We start from the raw sequence: 19218 nt of genomic DNA on the forward strand, positions 1-19218 counted from the left end.
AGCAAAGGAAGAAGTTTGGAAGTGGCCAGGGGGTGTCTGGGGAAAAGCCTTCCCCGAGGAGGGAACAGAGAGAGCTAAAGGTGTGAGATGCAGAAAAGAGTGAGTAGCAGGTGGGTGGGAAAGATAATAAGCTGTGATTCTGAGGGTTTGGGTTTTCCTCACAGTGCAATGGGACCCTTTGGAGAGCTTTGAGGAAAGGAATGATGTGATCAGACTATTTCTGATTGGGATTCTGTGGTGGGCTAGTAGTAAAGAACCCGCCTGCCAAAAGATGCAGGTTTGATCTCTGGGTCAGGAAGATCCCCTGAAGGAGGAAAGGGCAACCGACTCCAGTATCTTTTCCTAGAGAATCCCATGGACAGAGGAGCCTAGCAGGCTACAGTCCATGGGGTCAGAAAGAGTCAGACACGACGACTGAAGTGACTTAGCACACGTGCACAAACCCCTACCCCCCACAGCTGAGACGGCAACAAGCCCTCTGGGCCAGGTGTGCCTTCCTGCAACCACTGGGTTCCCAGCAAATGGCTGCTGGGCCCTGCATTGGATGCCACAGTCTCAGGAGCTCACAGCCTGGTCTAGAAGGAAAGATAGGCACGCAGCAAACCAGTCTAAACGCAGTCTGGTCACAAGCCTGCTCAGTGGAGGAACAGACGGCTGTTCCTTGGGGGGTTCGAGGAGGGTTCATTGAGGAAGCGATACGGATCTCAGAGCAGAAATGGGGAAGGTCTCTGCAGATGGATAGGGGCTGGAGGGAAGTTGGGCATTTTAGGCAGTGGAAATCCACGTGCAGAGACATGGGGGTGGGCAACAGCCTGCATGCTGAGTTAAGAGGAAGGTCAGCAAAGTAGGTGGGAGTCATAGGTCAAAGGGTGAAAGGGTGGCCTTTCACCCTTTATGCTGCAGAGGACGGTGAGATACTGAGAGACATAAGGGAAAATTTGTCTTAGGAAGGCCTGGGTTGCCAGGTGAAGGATTGATAGGAGATGCTGGGTTAAGAAATTGACAAGGAGGATGCTGGTGAGAAGCCAGGGGAGAAGAGAGATCTGAAGCCCAGAAACAGAGCTAGCAGGCTTGCTCATTATTTGATATAAGAATGAGACAGACAGCAGGGCTCAGGATGACACTTGGAAGGGCCATGAGCCCTTCAGGACCAGGACTGTGTCATTTACCTTCTGTGTCACCTGTGCCCAAGGGAACACCTGGTCCGTATGCTCTCTTCTTCCAAATCTAAATCTCCTTTTCCACACTTCCTCCTCAAGCCTAGTCCCTAATGATTCCTGTATTATTCTCTTCATTTCTTCTCTTCTTGAATACAGAGCCTGCAAAGTCATTTTGCTTCCATTTTAAAAGTGTGATTCCATAAGAACTCGTTTTGCAGGTGATGATAGGGAAGGTTCAGAGAAGGGAAGTGCTCTTTGACCCTTCCAAGTTGAGACTGTTTGGGGCCCTTTGCCAATAACTGAGCCTGCCAGGCGCCTCTGTGCTTTGAAACCACCCAGACCTAAAACATGGCAGCTCTTCTTTGTCAAGGCCACCCAGACCTGAGCTCTGTCTCATGAAAGTAGCAGTGTCTCTGGGTGGAAAGGGCTCAGGCATGGGAGTTGGGAGGCCTTTGGGATCCACACTTCTAATTGCTTCCTGGCGTGACATTAGACAAGACCCACACATCTTTGAGCCCTGTCCTCATCTGTAGAACATGGATAATAAAGCCAGCCTGCCTTTCCCATGACTCTGTACAGCTACTGTGAGATTCAAATGGGGCAATGCTCATGAACATTCTTGGCAAAGGAAAAGGTTATGCAAAAGTACCACCCCCATTTCTTATTCTAATGCAGGCCCAGGATCCCAATGGCCTTGGCCTACATTTGTTGGAAGATGATTGTGTGGTTATCTTACAGACTTACGTCTCTTCCTGCTCTGCACACGCACCCAGGGAATCTCAGCTCACATCTGTGCACAGATAAATATTCCCAAATCTGTTTACATCTTAGATCCCTCTGCTGAGCTCCACCGTGTGCAGCCAGTACCTAGGAGATATCTCCACTATCATGGCAGACAAGCCCCTCAAGTTCACCATGTCCAGACTGAGCTCATCCCTCCCCAAACATGCTCCTGGTCCTGAGGACCACTCAGTGGGGGACATCATTGGCCTGGTCATCTGCCCTGAAATCTGGGACCATCCTGAGGTCTTGCTCTCCTTGCTGTCAACCACCAGATTCTGAAAATTCTTCCCTAGTCATCCACAGGTCCAGCCAGACTGTACATCCTGCATTGCAGCCCAGGCCCCTGCCAGACCCCGAAGCCCCTGGCCAGATGTCCTTGTCCTCCCCTCCATTCCTGCATGAGCTTTCCTCTCCTTTTTCTCATTTATTCCTCTGAGCCTTCCTCCTTTCCTCCTCCTATCACTCTAATGTGTTTTAATGTGCGTTTCTCAGTTTGTAAGTGTCCTTTGCAAACGTAACTTTTGTACATGCATTTTATATGTTTTTATTTTTTTCCCACAGCACTAGGTTTTAGGTCCCATCCATGGTGCTGCATGTACCCTTACTGCTTCTAACTGCTGCATGGGACTCCACAGTGCCCATTCATCCCCTCAGGGTAGATGCCCAGGCTGCCTCCTGTCCCAGGCATCACAAATAACACTAAGAAAGACTTTGTCATACATCTCCCCTTACGGACCTGTGGGAAGATTCCCTGAGATGTGTGCCCGCGGTGGAAGTGCTGAATCATGGGCATGCATAAACTTAATGTGAGTGAAGAGTGACAGATTCCTGTCCAGAACGGCTACTGCCCTCCCCACGGCAGTGCCTGTGTGTGCACAAGGAGGAAGCTCTCTAAAGCAGACATCCTCCTGCGTCTTCCCCTGCTTGCCTCTCCCCTTCCCACCACACCTTCCCAGGCTCTCTGAAGCCTTCTCCTTAACACAGGCTCCAAGGCCATACTAACCCAGCCCTTGTCCTCCTCTCCCCTCCCACTCTGAGCTCCAGAGCACCTTCAGCTCTGCCGTGGATTCTTGATCTCATGTGCCCTGCTGTTCTCCATACATGCCTGATGTGGAGGCATCTTTCCAAACCCACAGGAGGGGGTGTCTCTTTTCTGGGAATCCTTCCCTGATCTCCCATCCCCAGTTAGCCTCTGGACTTCACAGTCCCCACATTGCTGTTCAGCACAGCCTTGACCTGCTGGGCTGTTGGTGTTTTATATGTCTCTAACACTTCCATGAGGCCAAAGTTCATCAGCCTCAGCACTTTTGACAATTTAGGATGGACATGTCTTTGCTGAGGGACTGTCCTGTGCACTGTAGAATGTTTAGCAGCATCCTTGGCCTCTACCCACTGATGATAACAGCCTCCTCTCCAAGTGGAAACAACCAAGAATGTCTTCAGACCTTTCCAAATCACCCCCAGTTGAGAACCACTGCTTCAGACTATCAAATGCTCAGGGCCTGGGGCTGGGTCTCATTCATGTCTGTATCTCTGGCACTCAGAGCAGGCCTGGTCCAGGTTAGGTGTTCAGTAAATGTTGCCCGAATAACTGGTGGCCAATCTCTAGACAAAGACTCGAGGGTGGGGCTCAGAGATCAGGATTCTGGGATATGCATATCATGGGGTGGAGATGAGGGGATCTCTTTCCCTTCTCCAAAGGCTACCCAAATCATCGTCTCCTTTTGTTCTTATTCTCTCCCTGTGAGGGAGGGGAAGCTGAGACATCTAGCAAACTTACCGTGTGACCTTGGACAAGCCATTGCACCTCTCTGGGCCTCAGCTTCCACATTTATAAGACAGCCTGAGTACGTCTATGAATGTTGACTGAGTCGATAGTAAAGAACATGCTCATCTCAAAGGAAAAACTCCATGGGGAGAGGCAAGCTATGCGGCATTTATGGTGAGCGTGGCTGGGGCCTTGGCCACCTCCAAGAAGGGCTGGGGCTCAGGAACATCACTGCTTCAAAGACATCTTCCAGGAGCCCAGCACCTGCATGATCCAGGAGCGCCGCTGGTGGGAAGGGGGCAGGTTCTCGCAGCTCGGGCTCCAGCGGTGCGTGGTGGCCGGGTCACACACCCATGCGTCCCCGTGTGGCAGTGGCCAGGAGCTCCGCCAGCAGCTGGCCAGGATGTTGTCCTGGGCCTGGGCAGCACAGATGCACACTGACGCTTCTGGGTCGTGTCTCAAGTTTTCCAGAGCTGAGTTATGGGGAGGAGAGAGGTCACTTGTTAAGTCTAGGTCCCCACCTGGGTCTCACACCTCATCCTTCTCACTTCATATCTTAGCTTGGGTACTCTGCTCAGCATCCCCTCATCTCCCAGCTCTTCAAATCTTTCGTGTCTTTCAAAGCTTGGATCAAAACCTGCCTTCTCCAGGAAGTCTTCTTAGACTGCCCAAGCTTTCCTTCATGCTCCCATCAGCTTTCCCAGTTATGAAATTAACATGCCCCCTTAAGAGTCTGAACTAATTGCTCGGCACCAAATGGTTTTTTATCTTGTTTTCTGAGTCTGGTTTCCTGGATTGTAAGCTCTCCTAGCAGGTAGACTGTGTGTTCGGTGTCTTAGCGACTCCACGGTGGCTAACATGTACTCACCTGGGTCAATGCTAGCACAGCTGGACTGAGCTGAAGCCCCTGGCATTGGGTCGTGACCCTCCCCTCTCCCATTTCCCGCTGTGAGCCTACTCATTCCCGCACTGGCTCTGGAAATCTCGCCAGTGCAGGACAGGACTCACCAGCTTTAACTTCATTCATACGATCTTCCGTCATGCTGCTGTCCATACAGGGGACCAGGGACCCTTGAGCATAATCCAAGATGTGAGTGGGCCCATCTCCTGATTCTGACCCCCACCCTCAGACCAGACCTCCTCGGAAAAGCTCTCCCAGTCCCACAAACGAGGACACAAACAAAGAACTTCGTCTTGACCCTGGGACAGATTCCTGGAGAGGGGTCCTGGGAGGGGTGGAAGATCCAGTGGGCAGAGAGGGCAGCAGGACAGAGACAGGAGCAGGGCCATAGCTGACTCTGAGAGGTGGTCCTAGGTGACCCCTTCCTCAGGCTGGTCTGTAGTGCCCTCCTCCAAGACTCAGGGAGGTGCTGCCTCGGTGCCCCCTCTCCAAGGAGCAGTAACAGGAGGATACCAAGTGCCTCGCATACCTTCCCCTCAGGTGGTTGGTGGGTTCCCTGGAGAGGCTGAAACTCAGTTCTTTGGCAACATAGCTCAGCCCTCCCCTGCTGCAGCGGCTCCTAAAGTACCTGCAGATCCTTGAATGTGCCCTACCTTTCAGAAGGCCCCTCCCGTACTTTGTACCTTACTAATTCCTATTTGTCCTTGAATATTAAATTTAACGTGGCTGCTCCTCTAAGAAAATTTTCCCTACCTTGCCCCAAGCTAGTTATAAACGCCTCTTTAGGCTCCTAGAGTCTCTGAGTCTGTCTCCACCTGTGTACACACTGTGATGTGTTTTACTTGTGATTCATGAACATCTCCCACCAGACGTGGGTTTTCTTCAGCTTAGATCTGCTAGAATAGGGGAGTGGGAAAGATAGTCTGAGGGCCTTAGAGACACTTGCTCAAGTGCGTGCGTGTGTGCGTATTTCTAGGGCTGCTACTGCTGCTGCTGCTAAGTCGCTTCAGTCGTGTCTGACTCTTTGCGACCCCATAGATGGCAGCCCACCAGGCTCCCCCATCCCTGGGGTTCTCCAGGCAAGAACCCTGGAGTGGGTTGCCATTTCCTTCTCCAATGCATGAAAGTGAAAAGAGAAAGTGAAGTTGCTCAGTCATGTTCGACTCTTAGCGACCCCATGGACTGCAGCCCACCAGGCTCCTCCGCCCATGGGATTTTCCAGGCAAGAGTACTGGAGTGGGGTGCCATTGCCTTTTCTAGGGCAAGTGTTCCTAAATTTCTGTAGGGTCTCACAAAAGATCTATAACCCGCAAGAGGTTAGGAATCAAAACACCAACATTCTTAGAAGTGATTAGTTTGGAACAAGATTTAGAGAAGCCAGAATTCAGGAAATACATCACTCTGTTTGAGGAGCTCCCCCTGAGCATGTCCCCACAGCCCAAATGATGCCCCCTCCAGCTGGGCATTGCTCATCTGTCCCAGAACTGACCATGTTAACAGCTGCCCCCACATCTCCCCAATCCTGACCATCGGCATCACCTCCTGAAAAATTTCTTTGTTTCTCTAGACTAAGCGCAGTGCCTGACACAGAGTAGAGGATCAATCAATGTGTGAGGCAGAGGCCAGTGGATACCTGCAAGGATGACAGGACGAATGAAAAATTGCAGATGAACTGGGCAAAGGTACAAGGTGGGGGCCTCTCCAAGCCTCTCGGCAGTAGGGTCTCCTGCAGACCCTTGAAAGATATATGGCTGTGTGGGGGAGGGAAGGAGAGTGGCTGAGAGGAGACGCATACCATCAGAAGTGTCCTATGGAGGATTCTGAGTGAAGGGAACCTACTTGATTTTTTCCCCAGAAAGACAGAGGTTGGGGTTGTGGGAAGAAGGAGGAAGGTGACTGTCACTGAGGGAGAACCTTTATCGGCCAGTCTTCACATTTTAAAAAATTCTCATCCAGGCCACAAAGCAGGAGTTGATCCCTATCTTGCCAATCACCTTACAGCTCTTACAGAGGAGGCTCAGTTGGCATCGCACAGAAAGGGCACTGGGGAGCTGAGATCCTAGTTCGCTCCCCACTGTGCAGACTGGTGCTTCCTGCTGCAGGGCAGGCCCCTGCTGCGCCTGGACCTTGCAGTATTGGGGGCGGGAGGTGGGGTAGGTGAAGCAGCGATTCTACTGCCTACAGATGCCAAGGTTATGACCTCTGTCCACTTCCCAAGCAGTGATCTCAGAAGAAGGGAGACCTTGCTGATTTATATCAAAGCTGTGTGCTGGCCAAGCCTTGGATCCAAAGGGAGGCATCCACCCTGGGCCAGATGGGCCACTGCTTCCTTCCAAGGAGAGGAAGCAGCAGAACTAGGTCTGCCAGGGCAGGTTACCTATGAACATGACTGAGGACTTCCGCAGGGAGGCCCGAGGACTCTTGGCATACTCCAGGCTCTGGCTGAGGAACGTGAAGGCACTGTCTCGATGCGTGTCCACCTGGGACAAAAAGAAACCAGAGAGTGCTGGGCCCTCAGAGGGAATAACCACCCATCTACCCCTCCCAAAGCTAGGAACCAGGACCCAGTCAGGCAGCTGAGCCCTGGCCCTTTGCCTCCTAAGTAACTCTGCTACCCATTCTGGACTCTTCCAGAAGCCAGACCTCATGTTCTCTTAGCTGACTGCAGCAATCATGTTAATGGCCTTCCTGCCTTGGGTGTCTCCTTTTCTGATCCACCCACCTGCTACAGGCCAGGAGGCAAGTTCTAAAATACGAGTCCAGCCAGAGCTGAGAATGGATATGACATGTGAGTGACATGACTAAGGAGACAGGTCAGACTGTGGTGAAGGATTCAAGTTACAAAGCAGTGGGAATAAACTACAGACTTAGGAGGGTCTTAAAAGTCCTTCAAATACAGACAGAAATAGGGCTTCCTTATGTATTAAAAAATAAGAAGCTAACATCCATTCTTAATAGGCAAGCAATGGCAAAGTAATGTTTTAGGCAAAATAGTCTGACAGTGGTGTTCAGGTTGGGTTTGATCAAGTAGAAACCAGGGGGCAGGCAATCTGCTAAGAGACTGTTGAGGGAGATAAAGAGAGGTCTGGTCTGATCACTCTCCTATTGACAATCTGCATGTCAGGGAGTAGCTCTGGTGCTGGAGAAGACCCTCGAGAGTCCCTTGGACAGCAAGGAGATCAAACCAGTCAGCCCTAAAGGAAATCAACCCTGAACATTCATTTGAAGGACTGATGCTGAAGCTGAAGCTCCAATACTTTGGCCACCTGATGCAAAGAGCCAGCTCATTGAAAAAGACCCCAATACTGGGAAAGATTGAGGGCAGGAGGAGACACAGATGACAGAGGAAGAGATGGTTGGATGGCATCATCGACTATATGGACATGAGTTTGAGCAGACTCCAGGAGGCAGTGAAGGACGGGGAAGCCTGGCGTGCTGCAATCAGTCCACAGGGTGGCAAAGAGTCAGACACAACTGAACGACTGAACAACAGCAATAACAATGTCAGGGAGGAAACTCCTGGGCTTAGTGTGCAAAGTGTTCGTGATCATGTTCTTTCTCAGCCTCAGGTCTTTCTCTACCACTGCCTCCATTCACACCATGCTCCAATCCCAGGTCGAGGCACAACTCTGCCCAAATCTGTGCCCAACACAAGCCATTGCTCCTGATTGGAGTCCCTTTGCCTCTTTCCTTCCTGATGAGTCCCCTCTCATGCTTTGAGGCTCAGCTCAGAAACCATCTCCTCCCTGAAGTTTTCCACAACCCTCCGGCAGAGCTAATCTCACCACCCTTGCACGTTGCACAGCCTTTGCCATGCCACCTATGACACTGGACTTGTAATTACTTATACCTGTCTCCCCCACTGCATCTGTAGTTCCCCCCAAAGAAGAGACCTTCTCACTCAGCTCAGAGTCCTCAGCACCCTGGACGGAGCTTTGCATGGTACAGGTGCCCAGAAAGTACTGGATGGATAAATGAATGAATGACTAGGTTACTGACCCCTCCCTAAAGCTAAGGCTAGAGGTTGACCTTCATATGAGCAGAACTATTGATGCTTGGAGAGCAAAGAAGAGACTGAGAATCCAGAGGGTCTAATGCAGAGGTCACAAGCTGGCAGCCCACAGGCCATAAATGGCTGGCAGGGCAGAGGCCAGCGCAGTGTTTTAACCAAATTGATTGTTAATTAAAGTCTTATAAAAATCTAGCTTTTCTTGTGAAACAGAAGGCCCTGGTGAGAGTTGGCTGCATGGTGGCTGGAGCTCTCCATTCGTGCTTTCAACAGAGCCTGGCCCCTCCAGGTTGCCATGGCCCAACCACCCCTACATCACTTATCTGCCCAGTCACTGGTCATGGTTAGTATTTGTATTAGCAGCAATGGCCAAACACTTCCTCCAGACCTCTTTTTCCCTCTGTAAAAGGAGGTAACAATATTAGGCACTGGATTGCAGAGGCTTTGAGCACTATTGATTATGATTATTACTGCAAAATAACAATCTGTTATTTTGTTTATTTGTTAGGTTGGTGGGGGAATGGGGGTGCTGCATGCCCCACCCAGACCTCCCTTAGGGTGTGAAGGATTTATTCCCCCAAATACAGATTGACTTGGTGGAAGAGAACTGTTGGCCCAAAGTCACATCCCTTCACAGGCCAGCTGGCAACCGACGACAAGGTAAACCACAGCCTCAAGACCTTCTTCAAGGGGCAGAACCAGAAACTGACAGACCACTCAGTCTACGTGGAGACCTGACTGCCAGCCCCAGTGTGAAGAATCTCGGCATCGTGCTGGCTGAGACCTTCCCTGAAACCACACTGCAGCTCGACTCCTCTGCCACTTCCGCTCCCTGCCCTCCCTGCACAGCAGCTCGTCCCAGGGTGCTCCCTAATAAACCCCCTGCATGCTAACCTCTGCCTCAGAGCCTGCATCCCGGGGAACACAGCCTGTGACTACAGGAAGGGTAGACGGGCCTAGATGGCAAAGCGTCCGAAATGGTACGTGAAGGAACCTGGCTGCATCCTGCAGTGCAGCGTGCCACTGTGTCTAGGGCTCTCTCCTACTGCAGAATGTTCTCGGGTGTTACCTGGACAGGGGGTTCTGTGGTTTAATAATCTGGGGAAACCATGAATCAACCATGAAACTTCCTCAGCACAGAGCATTTCAGAGCTCTAAGGGGCTGGTGACACTGCAAATCTCCGAGAGGAAGATAACAATGCAGTCTTTCCCAAACTTACTTGTCTTGTATCTTTCCTCTCCTGTGGGGCATTTCTTGTAGGACTGCCATCACAGCGAATACGTGCTGGAAATTACTGTTGTAGAACAGGGAGTCTGAGTCCCTCAGGCAGGGATGTGATATAGACAGACTCGGGTTTTAACCAGATCATTCTGGTAGCCTGAGTGGGGAATGGATTGGAGGGGCTGCGATTCAAGACTGGGGGACCCGCTGGATGGCTGGACCCATCTGAGAAACATTTATGACCTGAACTAAGGGAATAATAATGGGAAGGGGGAGGAAAAAAACAGATTCAGAGGTATTTAGGATAGTTAAGATTGATCAAAGGTGAAGGTAAGGGGGATCAAGAAGCCTTGAATGGTTTTATGTTTCAGCTTTGGGGATTTAGAAGGAGAGAGAACTGACATTGGGAAGGCCATAAATTCAGAAGAGATGTGCTGAGTTTAGTTGTGTGTAGTCATTGTGGGCAGGGGAGGGCTTCCCAGGTGGCCCTAGTGGTAAAGAACCTGCATTGCAACGCAGGAGACATAAGAGACGCGAGTTTGATCCCTGGGGTTGGGAAGATCCCCTGGAGAAGGGAATAGCAGCCCACTCCAGTATTCTTGCCTGGAGAATTCCGTGGACAGAGGAGCCGGGTGGGCTACCATCCATGGGGTTGCAAAGAGTAGGACAGGACTGAAGCGCCTTAGCATAGCACACACACAGTCACCAGGGGAGATGTCCAGTAAGCCTTGGAGAGGGAACACCAGAAGTGGGGAGAGAAGTCAGAGGCAAAGATGAACTCCAGTAGCCAACAGCTTGTAGGTAGTAACGGAATTATCAGTAAGGATGCGCATGTGAAAAGGAGGAAGAGACCAGGAAAGAACTGGCCACCTCCAACATACTCATAAGAACTCACTGTAGTCTTAGAAGTACTCACAAGGTACTTGCAAATTTTGGCCGCCGTCTGCTGCTGGTTGTCCCAGGGCTTCCGGCTGTAAGCTTTTTTTGGCAATTCCCAAGCCATGAAGCAAGAACAGCGGAACAGGGTCTTCACACATTTCTGGGGGCCAATAGGAAGAGAATACCAGAGCTATGCAATTCCAAAAGAGTTGAACTATTCTCCGGAAAAAAAAAAAAAAGGTACGAAACTGGATTTTGGGAAAACAACTCCTATCAATGTTTGAAACATACAAGGAAAGTTGGCTGTTTTGAAAAGAAATACTGGCATGGGTCCCTTTTGAAAACAGGCTTGGCCAGACTTGGTCGCGTGATGGATTGTCTGAGATTCCAGGCTGGGTTCTGTAAAGCGGGCTGCACCCACAGGACTCAGGGCTATGCACTCACCTGGCTCACCTTGGCGTTGCCCTCTTGCATGGTCAGCAGCAGGGGCACCAAGGTGCTGATCAGCTGCTCCTCCACAGCCGGGGTGCGGGGCGACCGCAGCTTCTGAACTACCTTGCCGTACAGGTTGATGCAAGAGGAGCGCACGTCCTCTCGTGACTGGGGCAGATGCAGAGGCTCAGGCGAGCTCCATTCTCCAGGAAGCTGCCTGCACCTCTGTGCCCCACGTAGAGGCTCATGGCCTTCTTCCCACTCATTCCGAGGGCCCCTCCAAGCACAAGACACACAGAGACGAAGAACACTGAAGGCCACCTGATGGGGCTGATCTAGGGCTGGCTTCCTCCTCATTAGAGCCTGGGTCAGGAGCTCTGCCTGCTCTTCCCAGCAGGGACCCCACTGTCCTAAAAGGTGCCTTTGTGCCAAGTAGAAAAATGCCCCCCTTTGCTGAGACCAATCAAAGAATTGTGACCCCCACCCCCTCCTTAGGGGAAGAATGGGGGAAGGGATAGTTAGGAAGTTTGGGATCGACAGGTACATATTGCTGTATTTAAAATGGATAACCCACAAGAACCTACTGTGTAGCACAGAGAACTCTGCTCAGGGTTATGTGGCGGCCTGGATGGGAGGGGAGTTTGGGGAGAATGGATGCGTGTGTGTGTATGACTGAGTCCCTTTGGGGCCCACCTGAAGCTATCACAACATTGTTAATTGGCTATACTCCTATTTTTAAAAAAAAGTTCAAAGGAAAAAAATTGTTACTCCTCTAGATGGACCAATCACAGAGAGGCAAGTCTCTGGGGTAACGAGCACACAAAGAGACCTCCCTCTGTGAGAACCAATTAGAGAAGGAGCTTTCTCTGTGCAAACCAATTACAAAGAATTTGGACCAGTTGCCACGAGCACCCTTTCCCCTTGGGCTGACTCAGCCCTGCTCGGGTCCCAACAGGCCCCTACGGTAGTAAAGAACTGCCCTCCAGGTGTTACACCCCCATCCTTCCACCCTCACGGAATCCTTACATCACTGAAGTGTGGCAGCAGGATCTGCAGTATCTCCACATAAACTGAATTGTCCATCAGCTTCCGATCCTGCCCCTTGAAAATGGTCTTGAGGTTGTGGACCGCCTCCACCACCAGCAGCCCATCCACATTCTTCAGACCCTTCACCATGGAGGGCAGGAGGGCCTGCACCTTGGCGGCCTGCGGAGAAGGAGTATTTGGGGCAGGTGCTCCTATCTGGTCTAACAGGTGAGGGGCCCAGCCTCTGAGTCACAGAGATGAACTTGGACAAGCAAGTCCTACCTCCAGGCCTTTGCTTATGTTATCCCGCCTGCCTGGTACGCCCTCACTCAAACTCCTACTGTTTCCAAAGCCCTCTTTAGCCTCACTGACTCCTTCCTAGCCTGCAACCCTGAGGGCTTTTGTTGTCTCCCCACTTCTTGGCACTATCTATAGATGATACCCTGTGTTGTTAGTTTTCTGAGTCTATGTCCTGTCCCTTTGTCCCTCTAAATCATAAGCTGTAACGACAGTGCTTAGTAGAGAAAAACAGCACTTTTTAAAAGGCTAATGAAACATCAACAACCTGCGACTCAGCTTCCTAATCTCTAAATTAGGAATAATTACTGCTATCCCCAGCCCCTCCTAAACATACTGCTCTTAGGGTCATTGTGAAAAATCTGAATTTGGAAAGTACTTTTCAAAAAATAAAGCATATAGGGAATTATTAAGGGATACCCATTTTACAGATGGGATAATTAAGACAGACAGAAATGAGCTCTGATTCCAGTCACCAGCATTGGAGAGTTGCGAATGGCCAAGCTCTATCCTTCCTCTTGTCGGGGCCCTGGCTGAGTGGGCTCTCCCCTGCCCTCCACTCACCTTTTCAGTCCTTTGAGCCAGGATGACCAGGCCTCGGATGGACAGCACCTTCATGATGGGGTCCCGGTGGCTCAAGCCTTCTGCCATCCGCCCCAGAGAGTACTCCTCAGGGATCCGCCGTACCTGCTCCATCCGGAGGAGCTGAGGGAATAAAGATGATTACTCCCCAGTGCAAGGAGTACCCTCAGGGCCCATTTGCCTCTGGGGCCTCATTCACACCTATCCACCCTCTAGTCTGTATTCTTACCACCAACAAGCTTCTAACCAAGCTTCCCATCATTCACGGAATGACCCAGGCTGTTTTGTCCCTTCTGTGTGGGCTGGGATGCTCTTCTGCCAGGCCTCTCACCTCCACTCTAGCCCCAGCTCACCATGCACGGCTCCAGCCAAAAGTCAGCCCCTGCCGCCATGTTTGAGGGTCCCCAGGCCTCACCTAGGCTGACTGCCCCCTTCTCTGTGCCCCTTGGGGCCCTGAACACAGAAACCTTATTGCCCCCATGTGCTTATGCACCTGCCTCCTGCATCCTATCCCCCTGGAGCTTCTTTGAGGACACAAACTGAGCCTTTCTCTTTGGGCACCAGTTACTGATGCAAGCTCTGGGATGGAGTGTGTGCTCAGGGAACCCTGGTTGCATGAGTTCACAACCAAGAAATGGTTCCTCTCCTTCTTGGAATTGTCCTCCTCCAGTGCCCACCATTGCAAGGTTAGTACCATCAGCCCCACTTTGTCCCAGCCCCAAACCAGGCATCATCCCCATCGCCTTCCTCTCCCTCTCCCCTGCCACCTCCAGCATCCAATCAGTCTTCAATTCCTGCCTAGTCATCCTCATAAGCACTTCTCCCATCTGTTCCCTTGCCCTGCATCTACTGTGACGATTGAGACCACATGTCTATGATGAAAAGAAAAAGCTGGGGAGAGCAAACAGGACAGCTGATGGGGTGGGGGTGGGGAAGGCAGGAAAGGTGGGGCTCCACCTACCACCCACCCTCCACCCATCCATAGAACTACACTCAGCTGCTCTGCACCAGGTTCTGGGCTGTGACTAGAGACACAGAAATGTGACAATCATAACAGCAACAGAGCTCACTTGGGGAGTACTTCCTGCGCTGGCACTTTACATGAACTCACTTACTCCTCATCAAAACCCTATGAGGTGGGCAATTCATTATCCTCGTATTGTAAATGAAGAAAGCAAGGCACAGACAGGTTCAGCAACTTGCCGAATGTCACACAGCTCCCTTGAGGACTCCACCCACCACTGGGAAAAGCAAGTACCCCTTCAGGCACAGCATGGGGAGTCTAGGGGTGCCGGGAAAGGGCATCTGAGCAGCATCAAAGCATCACTGTGAACATGTTGCGCCACCACTTCTGGGGAGAGAGAGAAGGATTTGAAGCTGAGTGAGGACCCCTGTCCCAGGGAGGGAGGGCCACTGCTCAGGGCTCCAGGGGAATGCTGGAAAAGATTAAGCCTACAGTCCCTGACCGTATGGAAACGCCTCTCCCACAAGGCTAACCAAGGTAGAGGAGCCAGGTGGGCAGAGCTGGTTTGAATCTCTCTGGACAGCTTGAGCTATGTGACCTTGAAAACTGCCCCTTATCTCACCAACATATGAGCGTCACAATTCCTGTTTTGTAGGGCAGCTGTGCAGATGAGTGGGGTCGAATACATAAGAGGTCAGCGTGGTGTTCGACATATGGCACGCCCTCAAGAAATGACACTTTCCCAATTCCTCACCAGGGTCATGGGGATCCCAGCAGAGCTTAGACTGTAACCTGGACTCCTGACCCCAAGACACATGCATGTCCTCCTGAGGTGACACATTCTGCTGGTGCCTGCAGAGCCAGGCCAAGTGTTTACCTGGGTACTCACTCACCCATCTGATCGCCTCTTCTTAGAGGCCTTCTTGGGGCTGGGTCTAGGGATGCCAGGCAAACATGATGTGGCTTCTGTTCCCCAGGCTCACAGTCCACTGGGGAGGCAGTGCTGGAATTGCCATGCTGCCCCTGCCCACCTGTCTGCCTTTACTCAAGGCCCAGTTCAAATGGCACCTCATCCAGGAAGCCGTCCTTAACCTTCCACTGTCTGAGCAGACAGTGAGCCTCTGAGCCCCACTGTACAGACCCTGGTGATAGGCCAGACCCACTGTGTGCCAGCTAGAACGTCACAGGAGGAGGAAGAGGTGGAGGTTAAGCAAGTAGGTTTTCCAAGTTTCACTGACTAGTGACTGGAGAAACAAAATGTGGTATGTACATACAATGGAATATTATTCAGACTTAAGAAAACAATGAAATTCTGACCTGTGTTACAACATGGATGAGCCTTGAAAACATTATATTAAGTGAAATAAGCAGGACACCAAAAGACAAATATTGGTGGTTCCATTCATATGAAACCCAGAAGAGGCAAATTCATAGAAACAGAAAGTAGAGTGGTGGTCACAGGGTCTGAGGGGACACGGGAAGGAGAGTTAGTATTTAATGGGTAGAGAATTTCAGTTTGGGAAGGAAGATGGAAAACTTCTGAAGATAGATGGTGGTGACGGTTGCACAAAAGTGTGAATGCACGTCACACTGAAGGCACAGCCAGTGAGCTGTACACTTGAAAATGGTCAACATGATCACTAAATATATATTTATTACATCCATAAATACAAGCACACACACAAAGCTATAGAGTGAGCGTGTATTTTACAGCCCAGATGTCTGGCTTTGAATCCTGGATCTGCCACTTACCAAGCTGTGTGGCCTTGGGAAAGTTACTTAAATCTGTGCCTTGGTTTCCTTCTCTACAGTAGGGGATGGAATAATAAGTGCATCATAGGATTATTGTGAGAATTAGATGAATCAGTATGTGTAAAGCTCTAAGAATACACCTGAAAGGGAGTCAGTGCTCAGTAAAATTGTTGGCTATTATTACTGGCAAGTCTGCCCTTCTGGGGCTGACACTACCAACCTTCTCCTGACTCAACTCTCCCCAGTACCTGCTCTAGTACCCTTGTATCCTCACTCAGCTTAGACGTCACTTCCTCCAGGAAGCCTCCCTGATGTTTCCCTACCCAATACACCTAAGACTTATGTTCACCCACCACAGCCTGAATTGCCCCCAGTAGCACAAGCCACTCTATGGTACTCTGTGATATAACTAGGATGTCCTCTGTCTCCCCTCCCACACCAAGAACTCCTGAGAGCAGGGCAGAACCAAGTTTATATTTGTGTCTCCAATCTGGTACCTGGTACACGGCAAAGGATGGTGGTTGCCAGGGGTACTAGGGGAGTCTGGGAAGACTCAAATGGGGTGGAGGGATGGAAAGAAGAGAAGAGATAGGAAGGAGGAGGGAGAAGACCCACAAGATCTTTTTACTCAAGAAAAATCATGTTCAGGAAAGACTCTAAAGTATTAAGTACTTATCACACAAGAGAAATGACCAGCAATGGGAACTGAGGCCTATGCTCCTGGGAAGGCCCCGGGTAGCCCCTGCCCCGCTCTGGGCACCCAGTCGGTACCTCCACGAAGAAGGCGGTGGCGGTGATCTTGTGCTTCTCGTCGCCTCGCTCCAGGAGCGGGATGAGCAGGTAGAGGATACGGCACAGCTCCTGACAGGAGTAGTGCACCATGGCCCTGGGGATGAGGGGAGCAGTGCCCTCAGGCTCTCCAGCCCCAAGGGGACCTGCTGCGTGGGGGCCTGGCCCCCACACTCAAAACTCTGGGCAGGCCCCAGTCCCCCGTGTTCCCGCATCCCCAGGGTTTTCCACCTGAACAGGATCTCAGAGGCCATTTGATCACATTGCTTTATTTTACAGGTGGGAAAACTGATATACAGAGTGGGAAAGTGTCTTGCCCAAGATCACAGAGAAAATCAGTAAGAAAGACAAGGCTATGACCCCTGAATGTGCAGGACCACTCCAGGAGAAAAAGACAGGAAGGAAAGAATTTGCAGACCCGCTCACTAGGCGCCAGGCAGCAAGCCAGATGCTTTCAAGTCCTTATTGCATTTGATCCTCATCATTACCCTTTGAGGCAGGTTACTGTTGTTAACCCATTTAATAGATAAGGAAACAGAGGCTTTAAGTGTGAATTGCCCAAGGTTATAGAGCTGGAAAATTGTAGAGCTGGCACCCCAACCCAGGGGTTCCTACTCCAGCTGCCTAGTTCATTCTACTAAGCCAGTGATGTTCCAAGTGTGGCCCCTGGATCAGCAGTGTCAGCATCACCTGGGAACTTGTAAAAAAAATGCACATTCTCGAGTCCCCATCCCAGACTAACTGAATTAGAAACTCTAGAAGTGGGGCCCAGCCATCACTGTTTTAACAAGCCCTGTAGATGGTTCACCCTCAAGTCTGCAGTATGCTCTGTTAGTCAATGAATCCAGAAAAGTGTGTGAGCCACGCATAGAGTCTGGAATAAGACAGCCTGGGTTCAAATTCTGTTACCACTAGCTGTGCACTTTGGGCAAATCACCCAACTTCTCTGGGCCTCAGATTCCTTATGGGTAACTCTGGGAAAGTAATAGTGTCATTTCACCAGTCATTGCTGTTGTTTTTGTTCAGTCGCTAAGTCATGTCTGACTGTTTGCAACCCTGTAGACTGCCGCACACCAGGCTTCCCTGTCCTTCACCATCTCCCAGAGTTTGCTCGGACTCATGTCCGTTGATTTGGTGATGCCATCCAACCATCTTATTCTCTGTCACCCCCTTCTCCTCCTGCACTCAGTCAGTCACAGTGAGCGTTAAATGGAACAGTCTGTGAATAGACAGGTGTCTGCAAGGTGCCTGGAGCATGCAAGTGCTCAATAAATACAGTTGTATCTTGAGACCCAAGGGGAGCGCACCACCCTGGACACTCAGGCTGCAGGGCTAAGAAGCAGGATCTTCCTGCAGGAACCACATTAGTGAAATCAAGGTGCACCAGCCCCCTATCTCCTTTCCCTAAGGGAGGCTGTGTGTGGCTGAGGGGAAGAGCCCTGATCTGGGGCAGGGGGTTATTTCCCAGCCTTGCCACTTCCAGGCTGTGTGTACCTTTGGTGCATAACTATCCCTCTCTGAACCTTGGCACCCTCCCCTGAAAAATGTGCATTAATAATCCTTGCCCCACAAGTCAGTATAATGATAACAGAAGCAAATGTGTTGAACTCTTACTATATGCAGAGGCTGTTCAAAGTATTTTAATCCTCACCCCAAATCTCAGAGGTGAGTCCTGTTATTGTACTGCTGATGGGAAAACTGAGACACAGAGAAGGAAAGGAACTCTACCCTAGGTCACACAGCTGGGAAATGGTAAGCTGGGATTCCCAAGCAGGCAGACCTGCTCTCAGACCACATTCTAAACTGCTCAGCTAGACCATCATTTCTGCATTAGCATGGGAATTAAACTAATACTGTGGCGAGAAAGGTGCTTTATAAGTAACCCAAGCAGCTCCACAATGCCAGGTACTGTTACAACCACAGTCTGTAGAGTACCTGTCGTCTTTCACATTTGTATTGTCTACTTGCTGATGGAGACAATACTCTGCCGATCTTAGAGAAGAGGTGATAGAGCAAGGGAAGGGTCTTGCCCAGAAAGAGATGCAAACCCAAGTCTGTCTGAAGACACTGAGGTCTCTTCCCTCCCTCTGACCCCTGCCCCGGGGTCCTCACCTGGCCAGCAGGGACACTCCACGGTGGTGGTTCTCTGCCTGCCCCATAAGCTCCCAGCCGCCCTGGTCCTCCAGAAAGTTAGCCTCGTATGAGCAGCCCATCTTCAGCAGCAGGGTTTTCACCACTTTGACCACCCAGCTGCCAAGACAAAGGGGGCTGAGATCTCATGTTACCCTGCTCCCAGCAGGCCAGACCTTAATATATAAAGAGCTCTTACAAATAAATAAGAAAAAATTCCCAAAAGTCCTATATACAATTAGGCAAAGAACAAGAACAGTTGCCCACAGGAAAGGAAATAGAAATGGCATTTAAACTCAACCACATTCATAGTAAGAGAAATGCAATCTAAAATGACAGCAAAATACCTTTTTTTTTTTTTCCTACTTTCAGATTGGCAAAGATGATGGCAAAGTTGTGGGGAAATGAAGTGTTATATACTACTGGCAAGCTGGGTGCTTTAGGAGGTACTTCATTTCCTTTCACTCACTGATCAATAACTTTTTCCACCATATCTTCCTGTTCCACCATAATAGGTTAAACAC

General features: G+C 50.5%; 1 protein-coding gene across 1 annotated transcript in view; it reads right to left on the bottom strand.

Moving 5' to 3' along the window:
• Nucleotides 1-3523: 3523 nt before the first annotated feature.
• Nucleotides 3524-19218, bottom strand: part of MROH7 (maestro heat like repeat family member 7) — a 40523-nt gene continuing 24828 nt past the window's right edge. Inside the window, exons 14-22 of the mRNA XM_040231069.1 lie at nt 18677-18814; nt 16547-16661; nt 13042-13182; nt 12181-12360; nt 11167-11322; nt 10760-10882; nt 6990-7092; nt 4720-4782; nt 3524-4184 (exon numbers count right to left, since the gene is read on the bottom strand). Of these exons, the coding sequence (XP_040087003.1) occupies nt 3940-4184; nt 4720-4782; nt 6990-7092; nt 10760-10882; nt 11167-11322; nt 12181-12360; nt 13042-13182; nt 16547-16661; nt 18677-18814 (1264 nt within the window). The 3' untranslated portion in view covers nt 3524-3939. The remainder of the gene's footprint in view (nt 4185-4719; nt 4783-6989; nt 7093-10759; nt 10883-11166; nt 11323-12180; nt 12361-13041; nt 13183-16546; nt 16662-18676; nt 18815-19218) is intronic.

Source organism: Oryx dammah, unplaced genomic scaffold (genome assembly GCF_014754425.2).
Source record: "Oryx dammah isolate SB20612 unplaced genomic scaffold, SCBI_Odam_1.1 HiC_scaffold_28, whole genome shotgun sequence".
NCBI classification, from domain to species: Eukaryota; Metazoa; Chordata; class Mammalia; order Artiodactyla; family Bovidae; genus Oryx; species Oryx dammah.